The sequence below is a fragment of the Sander lucioperca genome, chromosome 15 (genome assembly GCF_008315115.2).
Source record: "Sander lucioperca isolate FBNREF2018 chromosome 15, SLUC_FBN_1.2, whole genome shotgun sequence".
Classification (NCBI taxonomy): Eukaryota; Metazoa; Chordata; class Actinopteri; order Perciformes; family Percidae; genus Sander; species Sander lucioperca.
This window is the reverse complement of record NC_050187.1, coordinates 11,196,834-11,215,486: the sequence shown is the minus strand read 5'-3', so window position 1 is coordinate 11,215,486 and position 18,653 is coordinate 11,196,834. Positions and strand designations below refer to the sequence as shown.

Below are 18,653 nucleotides of genomic sequence, written 5' to 3'. Positions count from 1 at the left end.
ATTTCCTTGAGTGGCAACTGAGGAAGGGGTGGATAGTGCTGCGCTCTTGTACGCATGTGTGAGCCTTCGAGGTGCAGATTACAAAAGAAAGAAGAGCTGCTGTATCTACATGTGAGATGCCCAATAGCCAGATAATTAGACACATTTATTGACATTGATACCTCTGTATCTATGTTGTTTTTTTGTAAAAGTAAGATAGTGGATGTTGTCTTTTATATTGCTATAGCCTAGTCTTTAATTATCTCTTTTAATGAATTGTATAACCCCATCTAGTGGGCACAGTTATGAAACAAGCAGTTACTACATCACATTTCAACAGCTTCTCAAGATTTTGACAGTTTTCTGTTTGCCACTTAAGATATTAAGACATACGCCTATTCCAAAAGCTGATCTTTCTGCACCTCACATACCAACCAAATATTAGTATAGACAGGAAGCATCAGTCTGCACATTTGACCATTTGTTCAGATTTTGTAGGGATGTGTAAACCTATATGCAATTTAGGGAACTAATCAGAAAACAGAATGTAATTTTCCATGTTGTCAATATGGCAGCCATTTTGGATTTATTTTTTAAATACAACTACTGGATGGATTGCCATCATCAAGTCAACTTTCTAAGTATTATTCCCTATGACTAAATAGCCTACCTGCAAAACTATTGACATTCCCAGCAGCCTCATGCTATATTTTGTGTTTGGTGCTAATTATCAAATGTTAGCATGTTAACATTCTAAATTAAAGGTGCAGTAGGTAAGCCTTATAAAACTAACTTTCTGTCATATTTGACCCTATGTTCCAGTAGAAATACATGAAGCAGGTAATTAAAAAAAAAAAAAAATCCAGCTCCTCTGACACCACCTACAGCCAGTAGTGTGATTTGCAAAAATCCACAGCTCCCTGTTCAGATGCACCAATCAGGGCCAGGGGGGGGTGTCTAACTGCGTGTCAATCACTGCTCATGCACACACATTCATTCTCCCTTGTGGGGGGAGGGGCACCTTCTAACCCTGGTTTTGAAAGGTGCTTTATGAATAAAGTTGACTTACTTACTTGTGAGCATGTTAGCAAAGCCCTGCTGTACCAAAGAATAGACTCACAGAGCCACTAGCCTATATCCACGACGTTACACTTCCGGGATTGCTCCGTTGCCACCGGAAATTCCGCCGGATGTCACTCTTTGCGGCCAGATGTCCGGTACCTTCCGCTTTCTTTGTGTTGGAATTTTGAACTCTGGTCAATTTCTGAGGACTATGGTTAACTGCTCCTCAGATCTCTGCAGGGTAAATCCAGACAGCTAGCTAGACTATCTGTGCAATCTGAGTTTTCTGTTGCATGACTAAAACAACTTTTGAACATACACGTTCCACCAAAACAAGTTCCTTCCCGAGGATATTTAGCAGCGGCACCGTGGCTCTGCGTGGTGCTTAGCGCCACCCATGACGATTGTGATTGGTTTAAAGAAATGCCAATCAGAATCAGAATCAGACAAGCTTTATTGCCAAGTAAGTTTTTTACACATACAAGGAATTTGTTTTGGTGTTGTAGGTGCATGTCACATTCTCTAAAATAAGTTAAACAAACAGGTTAAACAGAACAAACAATATAAGTATAAATATATGTATGTATATATATATATATATATATATATATATATATATACACACACACACACACAGAATGTATTAAAAATAAGAGAGTAAGAATTAAGATAAAAAGAGCAGAGTAAATACAGTGGCATGTAGAGCCAGAGGTGGGGTGTGGAGAGAGTCAGGGTGGTTTCCGGGCCTTGTTAATAAGGCTAGTGGCGGAGGGGAAAAAACTGTCCTTGAGACGTGAGGTTTTGGTCCTGATGGACCTCAGCCTCCTGCCAGAGGGGAGTGTCTCAAAGAGTTTGTTGCTGGGGTGGGAGGGGTCAGCCAACAATCTTTCCAGCACACTTCAGAGTCCTGGTGGCGTATAGGTCCTGGAGCAGCGGCAGATTGCAGCCAATCACCTTCTCAGCTGACCGAATGACACGCTGCAGCCTGCCCTTGTCCTTGGCAGTGCTAGCAGCGTACCAGATGGTGATGGAGGATGTGAGGATGGACTCAATGATGGCTGTGTAGAAGTACACCATCATTGTCTTTGGCAGGTTGAATTTCTTCAGCTGCCGCAGGAAGTACATCCTCTGTTGTGCTTTCTTGACGAGGGAGCTGATGTTCAGGTCCCACTTGAGGTCCTGGGAGATGGTAGTTCCCAGGAAGCGGAAAGACTCCACAATGTTAATTGTGGAGCCACAGAGGGTGATGGGGGCAGGTGGGGCTGAGTTCCTCCTGAAGTCCACAACCATCTCCACTGTCTTAAGAGCATTGAGCTCTAGATTGTTTTGCTTGCACCACTTCACCAGGTGGTCAGCCTCCGACCTGTAGGCGGACTTGTCACCATCAGAGATGAGTCCGATGAGGAAGGTGTCGTCCGGGAACTTCAGAAGCTTGACAGACTGGTGACTGGAAGTGCAGCTGTTGGTGTACAGGAAGAAGAGCAGAGGAGAAAGAACGTAGCCCTGAGGGGATCCGGTGCTGATGGTCTGTGAGTTGGAGATGTCTTTCCCCAGCTTCACATGCTGCTTCCTGCACCAATACACCAGAGCACGTTTCTCTCCTGTCCCGGAATGCTGTGTGGACTAGCCAGACCCTCCTTCGCGACGCTGTGGAGGAAGGTCTGGCAGTGAGAGACTGCAGAGCCACCAACATGGCTGTTGGTCTCGTGAAAATGTAATCTCAATTTTGCACTGTCCTTGTCACTACAATTAACTCTACTGTTGGGGAGTAGGAGAAGCCAGAAACGCAATGCCACTTTGTGTCACCAACATCTTCTTTTCATCTGCCAGAGAGAGGCTTTACTGGGAGAGTGTAATACACAATAGGGTTCATGGTCAGCACTGAACAATGCAGAATCAAAATGGGTTTGTACCAGCTATAGACTGATATGCATGATAACAACCCAGGTCATCACTAGCATGACGTAAATGTCAAGTGTCACAAGGGTACACAATTGTACAGGCCCAAGTGATCAGATACTTAAATCTTTACAACGGGCCATAAAACCCTCTTTTCCCACCTGTGGATGGAGCTCATAGACCAGCTTTCTTATCGCTGCAGTAGCTGCTGCCAAGGATTTATGACTCTGTTTGTCATATATTGTATACAATAAATGACATTATTGCTGAATGGCAGGTCCACAGTGTCACCGCCTGAAAAGATCTTATGAAATCTTAAATTAGATAGTAGAATTTGCCTGGGAATAATAGCAGAACTGGATCAAATGTTTAAGAAAAGACATTTTGTTTTTATCTTATATTCACGCCATATGAATGGGATTTACCATACTGAACAATGCAGCTAATAAAGAATGTACTCGTCAGTTCATTTCACATTCGTAGGATTGTCTAATGTAATGTAATTGTCTGATGATAATGATTATGTTTTACCAAATAGGTTAGGAAAGATATGCAGCATGTAACAGTTTGGTGGCTCACGCATGAAAAAAGTGGTATGACGTGTAAATGGTTTGATTAAACTCTCAAGTTATTATACTAATATACATATGATCCGCATGTTTTTAACACGCATCTTTTATACAAACCGATACCTCCAACAAATACAGAAAAAAAATCTAACCGTAAAATATCACAAATCCCTAATCCCTGATGAACAGGTTACTGAAAGTCATTTTGGTGTCCTGTCTTCTTACAGTGAGGAGGACATAGGCCTCAGGGGACTGGTCCACTTATTGTGCGAGAGCTGACACACAAGCTGAGGAATATGGGTGTTCCCCTTCCCAGAGGTTTAAGATGTCAGGGCAGTGCATGGTATGGTGTGATGGGCCATTGTTGCGAGTCCCAGGGGTGGAGGAATCAAAAAAGGTGGAGAAGTAAGCTGAAGTAGGCTGCTTATCCAGATATCCAGAGAAGGGGAGTTGGCACTTTTTCCCCCCACAAAAGACTCAAGGACCACCAAGACACGGGGAAATATGCGGTGAGTGCAAATCTCTGTTATTGTATTTGTGTATTTTCTACTTTTCTTTTTACGTCTTGTTTCCATTATTGGCTCTTCTTTTAGTGGTGGTCGAAGACTTTGTTATGGCTCTTCATAGTTCGAAAGTTATCATTAATCCATTTCATGTGACCCTGACCCAGATTTCTTGATATATGTTTTGATATTTTTGATCTTTGTTTCATGGTCAATTCTTTTTTAATTGATTAAAGCATAAAGTCTTCATTTGGATGCAAAGAAGGATGGTTCATTCATTGATACATGGATCACTTCACAGATACTTTTGTCAGTATAACTGTAAAACAGTATTAAAGATGTTAAGTTCTCAAACCTGTGTATTATTGTCTTACTGATATCATTTTGTTATTCAAAGTTTACCATGGTATAGTTATTATTTGAACCGTTTTAATAAATGTGAACAGTTGTTTAGTTACGTTCAAATTCCTTTTATTTGTTCTATATACCGATAGATTGAGTTGTTCTGTACAAAAGGACAAATAAGATAGATAAGAAACATAATACAATTAAATAAAACAATACAACATATATAAATTAACAAATAGAATTTAATAAAGGCTGAGAATAGAGTCTAAAAGCTGGACAATAATCTCTTAAACTGTAATATGCACGGTATACTATTCGTAGTGCAAGTCAGTCATTTTATTTGCTAATAAGGAGCAGGATTGTTCTTGAATATTAAAAGAATAGTTTAACATTTTAGGAAATATAGGCTACTTGTTCACTTTCTTGCAGAGTTTGATGAGAATACTACATTCATCTTTGTATGCTAAAGAAAAGGTTACAGCCGGGAGACGGTTAGCTTAGCTTAGCACAGCACAGACTGGAAATGGGAAACAGCAAGACTGGCTCTTTCCAAAGTAACAAAATCCACCTAGCAGTATCTCTAAAGCTCACTAATTAACAAGTTATGCATAGCTTGTTTAATCTATATATTATACCAAACTAAAAAATTAAATGGTTTTACGGAGGGTTATGTGCAGAACGATGTCTGAGTGTCTGAGTCTAGTGATTTCAACAAGGACTCCAGAAAGTCACTACACCATGTGGAACCACAAATTGTCATTTGTACATTTTTTTTTTTTTTTTTTTTTGGTACGTATTATTCTCGTAACCAAACGAGATGTAACATGCTAATTTGACAGCTTGAGCGATTCTGGTAGGCAATTGTTTTAAAAAAATGTTTACGGTTCTTTTGGATAGAGCCATGCTCGCTGTTTCCCACTGCTTCCAGTCTTAAAGCTTAGCTAAGCTTACTGGATGCTGCCTGTAGTTTGGTATGTAACAGACAGTGGTATCGATCTTCTCATTTAACTCTCAGCAAGAAATCTAATAAGCGTATATTCCCAAACTGCCAAACTACTTTGTCTAAATAGAATGAACTGTGTATATTTACACTCACAGGTAGGGAATCAATAATTGGTTGGTTCAGTTTAGTGAACAAAGCTGAGAGATGAATAGAAATGCCTTAAAGCGTCAGTGCCTTCAAAAAAGATTGAGCTTTTCTGGTGGACTATAACGTCACAAACAGTAACTCATTTCCTCATGTTTCAAATGTTTTTCAGAAGTCTACAAGTGTTACAGATAATGATAGACATTATGGCAGCTGTCCTAGTTGCACTCCCTCAGGGAGGCCTGATGTGATTTACAGTAGACAAACAGTTCTGCATTTATGTAATGGGAGTCTGCCTCAGTACTGTCACTATCATTCCAGAGCTTTCACCTAAGACACAGACAATGGCCTACAAGGCCTGGAGGGAATATTGACATTTAGATGGTAACCTAATCAGAACAAACCGGGATTGTTGTCAATATTCTCATAATTTAGCTCAACTACTCCCTCGAGCCATTGTCTATACAACTTGGTGACTGATAGACCTGCATAGCACATTGTGGGAAAAACAAATTTTAAACCACATCATGCTGGTGTGTCTGGGTCTGACATCAGTTAACCCAAAACACAACCTCATTTCAGTCTTCTCAGAGGATACTGTAGTAGCAGGGAGTGTCTGGGACATTTTTAGACTTCTGAACAATGGGTGTCCCAATTTACCATTTACATTTTCCACTATATTGGGGCATTCAAACATGATGTACCCGTGTTTGCTGCAGTAATTTTTTTTTTTTTTTGCTTATTGGACTTCTAAATTATTTGGTTTTAGAAAATCTGAGTTATTTTATGGCCTTTTTGGTAAAAAATTTGACTAATGGGAAGTTGAAAAGATGATGATCTTTTTCGAAATGATGGGATATATTAAATCTTTAAAAAAAAAAATAAAACCTTTTAGGAAATAACATTTTATTGACAGTTCTACAGACTGTGTTCATGGAGCCTCGATCATATTGGCAGTGAATGATATGGCTGATACATAATCAGTATTTCATGAATGATAAAAATGGAAAAACTTAAAAATACTTACAAATTAAATAAATATGGCATTAAATTGAGAACAAATATCTACATCTTCAAACTTTACCTGGTATGAATAATTTGCATAATTGGATAAGTCAGAGCAGAATGCCAGTAAATGAACTCTTTGGGTGGTGAGTCAGGATTAGGCGGTAGGTTTACATGTGTTACACAAACTGTAACAATAGTTACCTGACCATTGTTCAGTGGGAGGAAAGTAGTCTGTGGAAACACAAAGTGCAGTCAGAAAGGTAAGACATACTTTGCATTTAGGTCAAATCAATAAGTTACTTCCTATTTCAAGAACAGAGTTGGATGACATTTCAGACTTCAGGTGATGCACGGAGACATAATCCCTAGAACTGAAGCCACTGCATGTTGTTTACAGTGACATGCTATTACATGCGAAATAGAACCATCACTCCTTACCTTCGCAGGGATTAAATCTGTCTTCTCTCTTCTTCACCCATATCTCTCTTGTACTTAGTAAGATAAGATTCCAGGTATGTAGACTGCCCACTATGTTTCTGAATAACAGACAACAGAACATTGATTTCCTTTTTCTTTGCCCACACAGGTTTCCACTCAGGTGGCTAATGAGTCTATTTGCAGGGCTGGAATACTGCTGTGCAGGTATCTTACCTTCAATTAAACTATGTTTGCTGTTTTTACCCAAGCCCACAGACAGTAGACACAGAATGTGCTCCCTAAACATATTTCTAAAAATTGAGCTGACACATAATCAAATTTAGTATTTCTCAATCCTCTCTTTTCCTCTTGTTCTTTTTAGTTGCCGGCCAGAGTGACTGCGAGGCGGCAGGCAGCAAGTGCCACCCTCAGGCTGAGTGTCTGAAAGTTAGAAACATCTTCACCTGTGTTTGCCGCATGGGCTACCAGGGCGATGGTCTGCTGTGCGACGACATCAATGAATGTCTCAGTGGCCTGCACAGCTGTCACTCACAGGCCCGCTGCGACAACACCCTGGGCAGCTACAGCTGTGTCTGCCTTACTGGATATTTTGGAGATGGCACCAACTGTCAGGATATCGACGAGTGCCAAAAAGACAATGGGGGTTGCCATGCCAATGCCCTGTGTACTAACATCGCGGGTGGGCGCCAGTGCCAGTGTAAAGTCGGCTTCACTGGCAACGGCTTCCAGTGTAATGACGTTAACGAATGCAGTACCCAAAGAATCTGCCACTGGAACGCAACCTGCACCAACAACCCTGGGTCCTATGTGTGTACCTGTAATGCTGGCTATAAGGGCAACGGAAACTACCTCTGTCTTGACATAGATGAATGTTCAGAAAATCCTCGTGTGTGTTCTTCGTCGCTTGGCTACAAAGGCTGTGTTAATCTGCCCGGCAGCTACCGCTGCACGTGCAACAGTGGCTTCGAAAGTAACGGGCAGAGCTGTGTGGACATCAACGAATGTGCAAGCAACATCTGCAGCTTATATGCGGACTGCATTAACACCATGGGGTCATACCAGTGTACCTGCAAGAGTGGTTTTGACGGAAATGGACTGCAGTGTACAGACATAAATGAATGCAGTGAAAAAAATCAATGCGACCCCAGGGCTGCTTGTATCAACAGGCTGGGGAGTTACGAGTGCACCTGTTTGGGAGGTTTTATAGGAGATGGTCGACTGTGTGAAGACATTGACGAGTGCGCAACACCCAACATCTGCCCTTCTACAAGTACCTGCGTCAACAATGGTGGGTCATATTACTGCGACTGTGGCAGAGGCTTCATCTTGAATAACTCCAAGTGCCATGACCAGGATGAGTGTGTGGAAGGCCGCTGCAGCCCGAACGCAACCTGCACAAATTCACTTGGCTCCTTCTCTTGTCAGTGTAGAGCAGGGTACAGGGGAGATGGCTTCACTTGTGTGGATGTGGACGAGTGCTCGCTGGCTAAGCAGTGCCACTCCATTGCCCTTTGCGTTAACCTCCCTGGCTCCTACAAATGCACCTGTCAGGTGGGTTATTCTGGAGACGGGGTGATCCAATGCAGCGATGTGAACGAGTGTCTGGTGGATAATGGAGGTTGCAGAAACAAAGCTACATGTGTCAACAACCAGGGTTCCTTCTCTTGCCTTTGCCAGCCAGGCTTCATCTTGGTAAATCGGACTTTTTGTCAGGATATAAATGAGTGTAAGGAATTGAACAATCCATGTCGAGTGAATGAAGAGTGCATAAACATTGACGGGTCATACCAGTGCCCCTGCCAGGGCGGTTACTACCGCCCTGGCAGCAACATGGTCTGCGTTGATATAGACGAGTGTAAAGACAACCCGTGCCATGCCAATGCCACATGCCTCAACACCATCGGGTCCCACACATGCACCTGTAAGCGAGGTTTTTCAGCAAATGGCACCCAGTGTAAAGATATAGACGAGTGTTCTGTGAAGGATACATGCCACCCACGGGCACTATGCACCAACGTCATGGGGGACTTCTTTTGCTCATGTCAGCAGGGTTTCAAAGGGGATGGCTTCTCCTGTCAGGATATTGACGAGTGCACCCTCTCTGATACTGTTTGCCCAGCCTTCTCAAAGTGTATCAACTCCCCTGGTGCTCATGTCTGTTCATGTTTGAATGGCACAGTGGCCTTTAATGGTACCTGTGTGCAACCCAGTCCATTGTGTGACCCTGTCTGCCACTTCCATGGCCTGTGCCACCAATCGCCTGCTGGATACCAGTGTGTGTGTGACCTGGGTTACGTGGGTGACGGGCTGGCTTGCTCGGATATAGATGAGTGCCAGAGGGAAAACATTTGTCCTCAAAATGAAACGGAGTGTATGAATATCCCAGGATCGTTTTCCTGTGTCTGCAAAAAGGGCTACACACTCAATGGAACACAGTGTGTTGGTAAGACAGTTCTTTTAATTGTTATTTTCAAATAAATCTATAAAGCGTGATTAACTTTGCCTGGTTCCAGACATCTGAATCGCTCTCTCTCACATCTCTGAAATGTCATTAATTCATATGAATCAATCATGACCATGATACCGGGCTGAATGAAGTGAAACAAAAATGACAATTGAGTCTGATTCTTATACTATGATTAACTGGACCTATTTAAAAGAGCAGTTCATAAACTGCACTGAATGTAAAAAATACGATCTTTTCTCTAGAAGCCATTATCCTTTATTGTTGTGTCTTTTCCAATACATATCAACATTGTAATTTCCCCTTGCGGGATTAATAAAGTATACATTATTATTATTATTATTATTATTATTATTATTATAATCAAAAAGCAGACGATAAAGACAAACATAAGACATTTTTAAGGAATTTGTGAGGCAAATAAGAAAAGTGCATCTTCCTGTCATATCAGGAAGTTCAACCTAATCCTAGTAACCTTTAGTGTAAATCCCCATTTTAGTTTTGAAGAAAAAGTAAGTTTAGGGCTAGCAAATAAACTAATTAAAACTATTGCATTAAAAGTTACAGAATTCATAAAGCAAGGAATGATTCTCAGCCAAATGACATTTAAATGAGATCAAATTTTGTAAAAGCACATTTTTGTATTTAAAAAAAATGTAATTGAATTTTGAATTTAAAACAGTAATCTTCAAACAACAACTGGACTAAAACTGCACATCTTGTTTGCATCTGGAAAAAAATCCTATATTGTTTCATTTTGATGCTTTTATCCAATGCAACTTACCGTACAAAAAACTGCATTCAAATCACGTAACCGCTAGATTAAAAATTGAAAATATATCCGTTTTAAACAAATAATAAGTACAACGCAAAGAGAAAGTAGAAGAGACATACTGTAAGTATCTGCTAGCTAGTGTTGATAAGATGTAGTCTGAAAAGGTGAGTTTTACCCTGTGGCAGAAGATGGGCAGAGACTCTGCTGTCCTGACTTTTTAAACAATGCTATACATAAGTTTGGAAGGAAAGAGATAATATTCATTCCAGGATAGGGAGTGACATCGCACCCACTCCTCCTGCATCTAAGTCAGATGAGTTTCCACACATTTTGATTTGACGTGACAGTACCAGAATAATAAGTCTACCTCTTTTTCTAAAATTCTGATATACTATTTTCTTTTTAGCCACTTAACTCAGCCATTTGTTTTACCTCACTTCTAAATTAAAGTTAATCTGTAAACCCTGTCTTTTACAACACCCAAAAAGCATACACTGATACTGAATTGTCCTCTGAAGTGATGCTGTTAAGCTAAATTATCTCCCTCTCTTTATCCCTATCTCCCTCTTCATTTGTCCATCCCCTTTCTAGATGTGAACGAGTGTAAGATGGGGCAGCATGACTGCAGTGAGTTTGCCCAGTGTGTCAACACAATGGGCAACTATTCCTGCTTCTGCCTCAGCGGCTTCGCAGGCGACGGGAAGAACTGCTCTGGTAAGTAATCAATTCCTCATTATAAAACATCCATTACACTAGTTGGCTCTTTTGCCCCCATAAGTGGACTCACCTTCAACACAATTTGGGACTGTTTCCCTGACACTGTCCCATTTTGGATAAATTATAGACTTTGATGAGTGCCAAGTCCAAAATGGAGGCTGCCATCCAGTTGCCAGCTGCACTAACACGCCTGGATCTTTCTACTGTGCCTGCCCACCTGGCATGGAGGGAAATGGCTTTGCCTGCCAGGATGTGAATGAATGCGAGCAGAACTCCACCCTGCTACACAACTGCAGCGCCCAGGCTTTGTGCCGCAACACAAACGGGTCCTACATCTGCCGGTGCCAGAATGGATACCAGGGTGACGGCTTTGTTTGTGAGGATGTGGATGAATGCCAGCTGGCCACAACCTGTAGCAGAAACATGACGTGCAGCAACACCCCTGGTTCTTACACATGTTCGTGTATCTTGGGCCTGGCATACGACGTGGGCACATGTGTGAGTGAAGACACATGCCTGAATGCTAGTGGCATCTGCCACCCATTCGCAAAGTGCCACCCATACCAGGGTTCCTTCTACTGCCGGTGCGAAGATGGTTATAAAGGAAGTGGCACCGAATGCTTGGATGTGGATGAATGCGACGAATCACAAGATGAAGTCTGCCCGGCCTTCTCCTACTGCTTCAACACGCATGGCTCCTACATCTGTGACTGCTGGGAAGGGTTTCAGGACAATGGGACACATTGTCAGGACATGGACGAATGTGTGACGGGGAACTTCACCTGCCCTGACAACAGTACCTGTACTAACACAGAGGGGAGCTACGAATGTGCCTGTGACCCAGGCTTCTCAAGCAACGGCTCCCGGTGTTTGGATGTAGATGAGTGCTCCTTTGGCTTCATCCAGTGCCCTAAATTCTCCAACTGTCTAAACACAGTTGGATCTTTTGTCTGTAAGTGCCTGGAAGGTTACCAAGGCAACGACACTGACTGTGAGGATATCGATGAGTGCCTAGACAACTCTACCTGCCCTGAGCATAGCACATGCATCAACTCCAACGGAAGCCACCTCTGTATTTGTGACGCCGGATTTTCCAGCGTGGAGGACTTGTGCGTGGACATTGATGAATGCAGTGACATGGAGCTGGGGGAACTTTGCACCAATGGCAAATGTATGAATGCTATTGGCTCATATTACTGTGAATGCATGGAAGGATTCTGGAGTAATGGGACAAAGTGCATGGATGTTGACGAATGCTCAGATTCCCTCAACTCTTCAGTGTGTCAGCATCATTCAACATGCGTCAACCTCGTTGGGTCTTACAGTTGCCCCTGTAATGAGGGGTTTATTCTGAGTGGGACAGAGTGTCAGGATGTGGATGAGTGTAACGACCCCGGTGGCACCCCTTGCCCAGAGCACTCATTATGTAACAACAGAGCAGGGTCTTTCTTCTGCCTGTGTTCTCCTGGCTACAAACCCACTAGCGTTGGCTGTGAGGATATCGACGAATGCAAGGACAACACCACCTGCCGCTTTGACCAGGTGTGCACCAACCTACCTGGAGCATACAACTGCTCTTGCCCATTGGGGCATCACGAGGAGAAACAAGCATGCGTCGACACCAATGAATGTGAGAATTCACCGTGCCAACCCTCGGCTCGGTGCTGGAACACCCCTGGCTCCTTTTCATGCCACTGCCCTCTAGGCTTCGCTGGAAATGGCTCCTGGTGCAAAGACGTGGATGAGTGCGTCGCCCTGGCCAAACCGTGCCACCCTCTAGCTCACTGCTACAACACCCCAGGGTCATTTGTATGCGTGTGTATGGCTGGCTATCTGAGTATCGGTTCACTGTGTGTAGACTTTGATGAGTGCCAACAGGCTAATAGGCAGTGTCACTCTGCTGCCACCTGCTCCAACCATGCAGGAGGCTTCACATGCTCTTGTGGTCAGGGCTGGATTACTTCCAAAGACAATGGTCGTGGAAAAGGAGGATGTGTAGACTTGGATGAGTGTGTGTCACCCATAGCATGTCCTGGGCAAACATCCTGCACCAACCTGCCAGGGTCTTACAACTGTTCCTGTCCCCAAAACAGCACAGTGTGCAGAATGATGACTCAGAAGGGTTGGTTTTGCCTTTGTTAATCATGTGTTGTTGTTTTTTTTTTGGTCATTATTACTTCTTTTTTTAAATGTGAAAACTTGCAGGCATTCTTGAAATGTCACATCATTGTTGTCAGGTGAAAGCTTTCAATCTCAACAATATCAGTATGTAATGACTTAAAAAAATAGCCTTGGTTTTAAGTAGAAAACTGCATTTTTGGGTTTATCCATTTGTAGGTAACGTAAAAATGGTAAAGTTCATCAAAACATAAAAACTGGTTTTAAAAGTTTTCAAGGGTTGTGTAAAGCTAGCAGAACAAATTAGAGTAAAACATTTAATTAGGTTAAATTAAATCAAAGGCAACCAACGTAACCTAATCAAACTACATTTTAGAATTGATGTTCCATCCATTTCAGTTCCTCTGCTGCCTCACTGAGTGACAAGCTAACGTTGCTGTAAGAAAGTTGCATTTTACAAAGTCAGCAAAGCTAACAACCTTACCTCTATCCACAATTTTTCCATTCATGATGTCAAAACCGTCACCGTAATACATTAGCTGAATACTTTGGTTGATGACAATATAATGCAGCTATTTTTAGTTTGGCCACTGATTAACTGTTTTTATGCTCCCCCAATAGAGAGCAGCCTGTACCCCTTTGGAGCAGAGGTTGGTGATAAAGGAGTAAAGATGGACACAGAAGATGGGAATTCCCCATACATCACGCCACCGATGGGTTTCCTTTTTATGGGAAAATTGTACGACAGGGTTTATGTAAGTTCCTAAGTGCATTTATCTACAACCAGTGGCGGTTCTAGACCATTTTAAATGGGAGGGGCAGGCTGTGGCCAAATGCGATTTAAGGTACCAAATGTATTAAGCACAACTGTTACATACCACCACCCCCATATGTTTGGGACTCCAAAAGACTAACTATACACACATAACAATACACTCATTCATTGTTAATCTACATTTTATTTATCACTGACCATACATAAATAATGTGGGGTGAAACATCTACAAAAGTATTCGCCACAGTTTAGGCATAATAGTATGTGTCAGGATCCTGCTGTGACTGACTGCCTTTGTGCCACTCTGGTGACCATTTTGTATATTGTGTTGTGTTTTGTGCTTGTTGCTGTTTCCCAGGTGTTCTGTGGTTACCTGTCTGTCATGTGTCTTTGTCACCTCCCATCCCCTTATATGGTCTGCACTTCCCAATTATTGTCTTGTTAGTTTCCCTCTGTTTCTGCTCTCACCTGTTCCCAGTTATGGTCTTGTCCAGTCCCCTGTCTTCCTGTTAATTGGTCTGTGCATTTCTACTCCTGGTGTTCCTCTGTCCTTTATCGGTTCATCTCTCTGTTTGTCCTATGAGAGTCCTGTTTGTAGGTTTGTAGTATGTTTGTCTGAACTTCTGCCTGAAAGAGTCTTGCATTTGGGTCCTCCTGCTGAATCGTGACAGTATGTGGGCAAGCCCCCCCCCCAACCCCCCTGCCCCTCCTTAGAACCGCCATTGTCTTCAACACTAGAAAGATGTCAGAGAGTACATACCTCTCCCAAAATTGTATACTCTAAAACTGTTATTTTAAAATGTTGACGATTATTTAAAAAAATTGACATCTGAATCCAAATGTCACATCTCACAAAGTGATCCGCACAAAAAATAATGATTTCCCACTTTCTATCCAATTTAATTCTAACTTACCAACAAGTTTAATTAACAAGGTTTTGAAAAATTAAAACATGGCCTCCTTGGCAAAGGTAACTGTAATGCTCAGTGGAATATAACAGAATGCTGCATAACCTACATGACAATCTATAATGTGTAGATGGCAGCATAACATTGCCAATATAATATGTGATCCCTATGGGGCTTACATGGATTGCTAAAGGGTTTACAGCAGTGAAATAGAGTAGCAGAAATTCACACATATCTTCTGATGAAATCAGGATAACAAAGATGACACAATGATGATGAAATAAAAAAAAAATAGATAAAAGAGACATGTTGCTATAATAACTTTAATTTTAGCCATAAAGTTTGGATTTCATAACCGAAGATGACAGTCAACATTTTGATATCTGTCTGATATCATGTCTGTATCTCCCTTTCCTTTCTCAGTTTTCAGACAATGGCCTTGTCCATTTTCAATCTGTCGTTGAGAATGAGCAGTACCTGCTCCCTGCTCCTTCAGCCAGTGGTTTCCCCGACAACATAAATGTGACCCTGTTAGCTGCGTTTTGGGATGATGCTGACCTCACCCAGGGGGATGGACGGCTGCTCTATCAGGTTAGAAGTCATCAGGGGTCATGACCTGGCTGGAGTTAACATTAAGACATACTTTATTGATCCTGCAAGTGTAAATTACATTTTTCACTCTGTTGTTAGTTATCACACACAGGTTCGAAATACATACACATGCCCAGGACCTATACATGCACTAATGGAGGGATGTCAGAGTGAGGGTAAATTAGGTAAAATGAGACTGGTGTTTGTTTTTTGATCATTTAAAATAATGAATTAAAAAAAGACAGCTTTGTTGTTTTTTTTGATAGATGCAATTTTACAAATCAAGCTGCCGTGTAATATCTCATGATTTTGTAACTTTTGCTTTACATTACTCCTCCTTTTCTTTCTCTAATCTTTCAGGAATACCACGAGCTTGATATGTCAGATATCTACTCCCAGGTAGTGTTTAACCGTACGGCAGACGATGTGACAAAGTTTGAGGAGCAGAGAGGCAAGCCTGCCTTCACCCCTGCCTGGATCCTCAAGATCACCTGGGACCATGTGATGCCCGTCTCCTACCAGAAGATCAACTTCTCAGAGGTAGAGAGATTCAAATCCAATTAGTTCTTTCTTTCTTTCTTTTCTTACCAAAAATGATGATGATCAATAACAGTTTCATATTGAAAGAAATGCCTAACGGGCACACGTTTTGCACAGGCTTAGATGTTCTAAAATGACAGTACAGTTACAGTTTTAGGTTTCTCTCTAACTCATTTATTTATTTGTTATTATTTTCTCTCTAACTCATTTATTTATTTGTTATTATTTTCTTCTTTAACTCATTTATTTGTACAATCTTGTTACATTAAGATAAAAAAGTAGCTAAATATGCATGTCCTCCATGGAATAATTCACATTCCCAGTCTTTATACTGTAGGATAAAACACACCATTAGAATATAAAAAAGAGAATTGTATTAAGAACATCCATAATAGCTCAATCAATGCAAGACATAATTTGATACAATTCAAGGTAGTACATAGACTACACTATTCTCCCTCCAGATTGCAGAAAATATTTCCGGAGGTGTCATTCCAATGTATTAAGTGTCGGAGTGAAGAAGGAACACTATCCCACTTATTCTTGTCATGTCATAAGCTACAATCATTCTGGGGCTCCTTGTTTGAGTTTTTCACTAAGGCCTTTAATCATCCATGTAACCCAGACCCATTCACCGTATTGTTCGGAGTGGCCAATCCAGATAGTGTGAAGAGTAGGCCTAGTTGTGAAGCCAAGGCTATTTCCCTTTCAACATTGTTAGCCAGAAAGCTGATTTTACAATCTTGGAAATCTGAAAGGTCTCCTACATTTGAAATGTGGTTGAGAGAGCTGGGAAATGTATTACACTTGGAGAAAATCAGGTACATTATGTCTGCTAAAGAGGATTTTTTTTTTTTTTTTAAATCTGGCAACCTTTTCTCGATTTAATGTCTAAAAACTGAACTTGTGCTACCCTGTCGCTGCGCCATTACCTTTGTCCTATGTCCTGTTTGTCGCATGTCAAAAACCCCTGTCAAGTAACCTGTACTGTTTTGTGTAGCACCACCAGCTATTGTTAATATGTTTTTACTTCTTTGTTACGAAAACAATAAAAATAAATACACAATATTATGTAAGGCAGACTGTTCTGGGTTGGTCGGGGAGGGATTGAAAATGTAAAAAATACTATCTCTGTACAAACAATAGCATTTGTCCTTGAAATAAAAATATATATAAAAAAAATAAAAATAAATACACAAAGAATATAAAAAAGATCACTATTATCATCATTATGTGAAACTTTCTGACTAAAGCTCTACCTATCCCTTAAATCTCTATGTAGCAGAGTCAAAGGTGTGATGGAGTGGGGGTGTTACTGTTTGCTTGCATGCGTGTCCTACTTTATGTGCTATTGTTATATGCAATGTGAACCCTTTAACCGTCAGCTCAAAGAAAGCAGAAATTCATAATTCCTGAAACACGTGTGCTATTTAGTTTAACTTTGGTGCCACCTTGGGGCTGTATACCTACAGGGCTTGAATGCAAAGTATAGGGATATCTGCTGCCACCTGTCTATTGTTTGTCTTCTTGCAAATACTGTAAATTTTTCATCGTTTGTGAAGTCATGTTCTTGAATGGTGTGAATTGTTTTACAATGTACTGTTAGTTAGTGATACAATGACTGATTAAAATCAGGATAAATTATACCAAAATATGACACTTAATAGACCCATAATTCATGAAGATACGTGTCTGGCAAAAAAATAAATAAACCTGGTTTATGTGGGCTTTCACAAATTTGTCATTTTCAGACTAACACTTTCCAGTGTGTCCTGACCACCGATGGAGCGCGCTCTTTTGCCCTCCTGCGATACGGGGAGATGCGTTGGGGTCCTGGCCAGAGAAAATACCACGACGCTCTCATCGGCTACACAAATGGAAAATCCTCCCACAAGGAGCCCACTGTACCCCCAGAAAACCTTTTCGGGCCTGGGGGCAGATACAGGCCCCAGCAGGTGAAAGGGGTCATGGGAAAGTTGGGTCAGCTGGTGTATGATTTGACAGCATCAGCAGGGTCGGACGTGGATTTCCGTATGAAGTGCCAGGCGTGGGCGATGAAGGAGCCTGACCCTGCTGCGTGGACAAAGGAGCTGTCTTCATGTCCCTGCACCCGCACCCAGGCTCTGGAGGACCTGTCCTTCTTACACGATACTACTGATGCAGGATCGAGGGTGAAGACGCTGAGGGGTCAGCGGTGGGGGGGCGCAGGGGGGCATGTCTTCCAGTCCATCCTGTCCAGCAGACAAGGTTCAGGGAAGAGATGTGTGTATGACCCAGATGGTCCGCTGCTGGCTGGGTACAACGAGCGCTACTTCTCCGGAAACAGCATACAAAAACATATTGGTAATATGATTTTTTAATTTTTGGTCAAATCCAACATTAAAGTAGGAGTTACGGTACAATGTTTTTATCCAGGGTTGTTTTCAAGACAGCATTAGTTGAGTCAAAGTCTAGAATGGCTCCAGGCAGTGCAAATAAAGTTGTATTTAAGACCAGGACCAAAATATGCATTTGTTTCTCAATTAAAGGTCCTATGACATGCTGCTTTTTGGATGCTTTTATATAGACCTTAGTGGTCCCCTAATACTGTATCTGAAGTCTCTTTTATATAGACCTTAGTGGTCCCCTAATACTGTATCTGAAGTCTCTTTTATATAGACCTTAGTGGTCCCCTAATACTGTATCTGAAGTCTCTTTTATATAGACCTTAGTGGTCCCCTAATACTGTATCTGAAGTCTCTTTTATATAGACCTTAGTGGTCCCCTAATACTGTATCTTAAGTCTCTTTCGCGAAATTCAGTGTTGATGCAGAATTACAGCCACTAGAGCCAGTCCCACAATGAGCTTTCCTCAGGATGTGCCATTTCTGTG

The 18,653-nt window shown here is 41.6% G+C and overlaps 1 protein-coding gene across 1 annotated transcript in view; it reads left to right on the top strand.

Annotated features, from left to right (window-relative positions):
• The first annotated feature begins 7,060 nt into the window (after positions 1-7,060).
• Positions 7,061-18,653, top strand: part of si:ch73-105b23.6 (fibrillin-1) — a 28,414-nt gene continuing 16,821 nt past the window's right edge. The window contains exons 1-8 of the mRNA XM_035992480.1: positions 7,061-7,097; positions 7,255-9,336; positions 10,724-10,846; positions 10,977-12,971; positions 13,589-13,722; positions 15,074-15,241; positions 15,602-15,781; positions 17,533-18,124. Coding sequence (XP_035848373.1) covers positions 7,061-7,097; positions 7,255-9,336; positions 10,724-10,846; positions 10,977-12,971; positions 13,589-13,722; positions 15,074-15,241; positions 15,602-15,781; positions 17,533-18,124 — 5,311 coding nt within the window. The remainder of the gene's footprint in view (positions 7,098-7,254; positions 9,337-10,723; positions 10,847-10,976; positions 12,972-13,588; positions 13,723-15,073; positions 15,242-15,601; positions 15,782-17,532; positions 18,125-18,653) is intronic.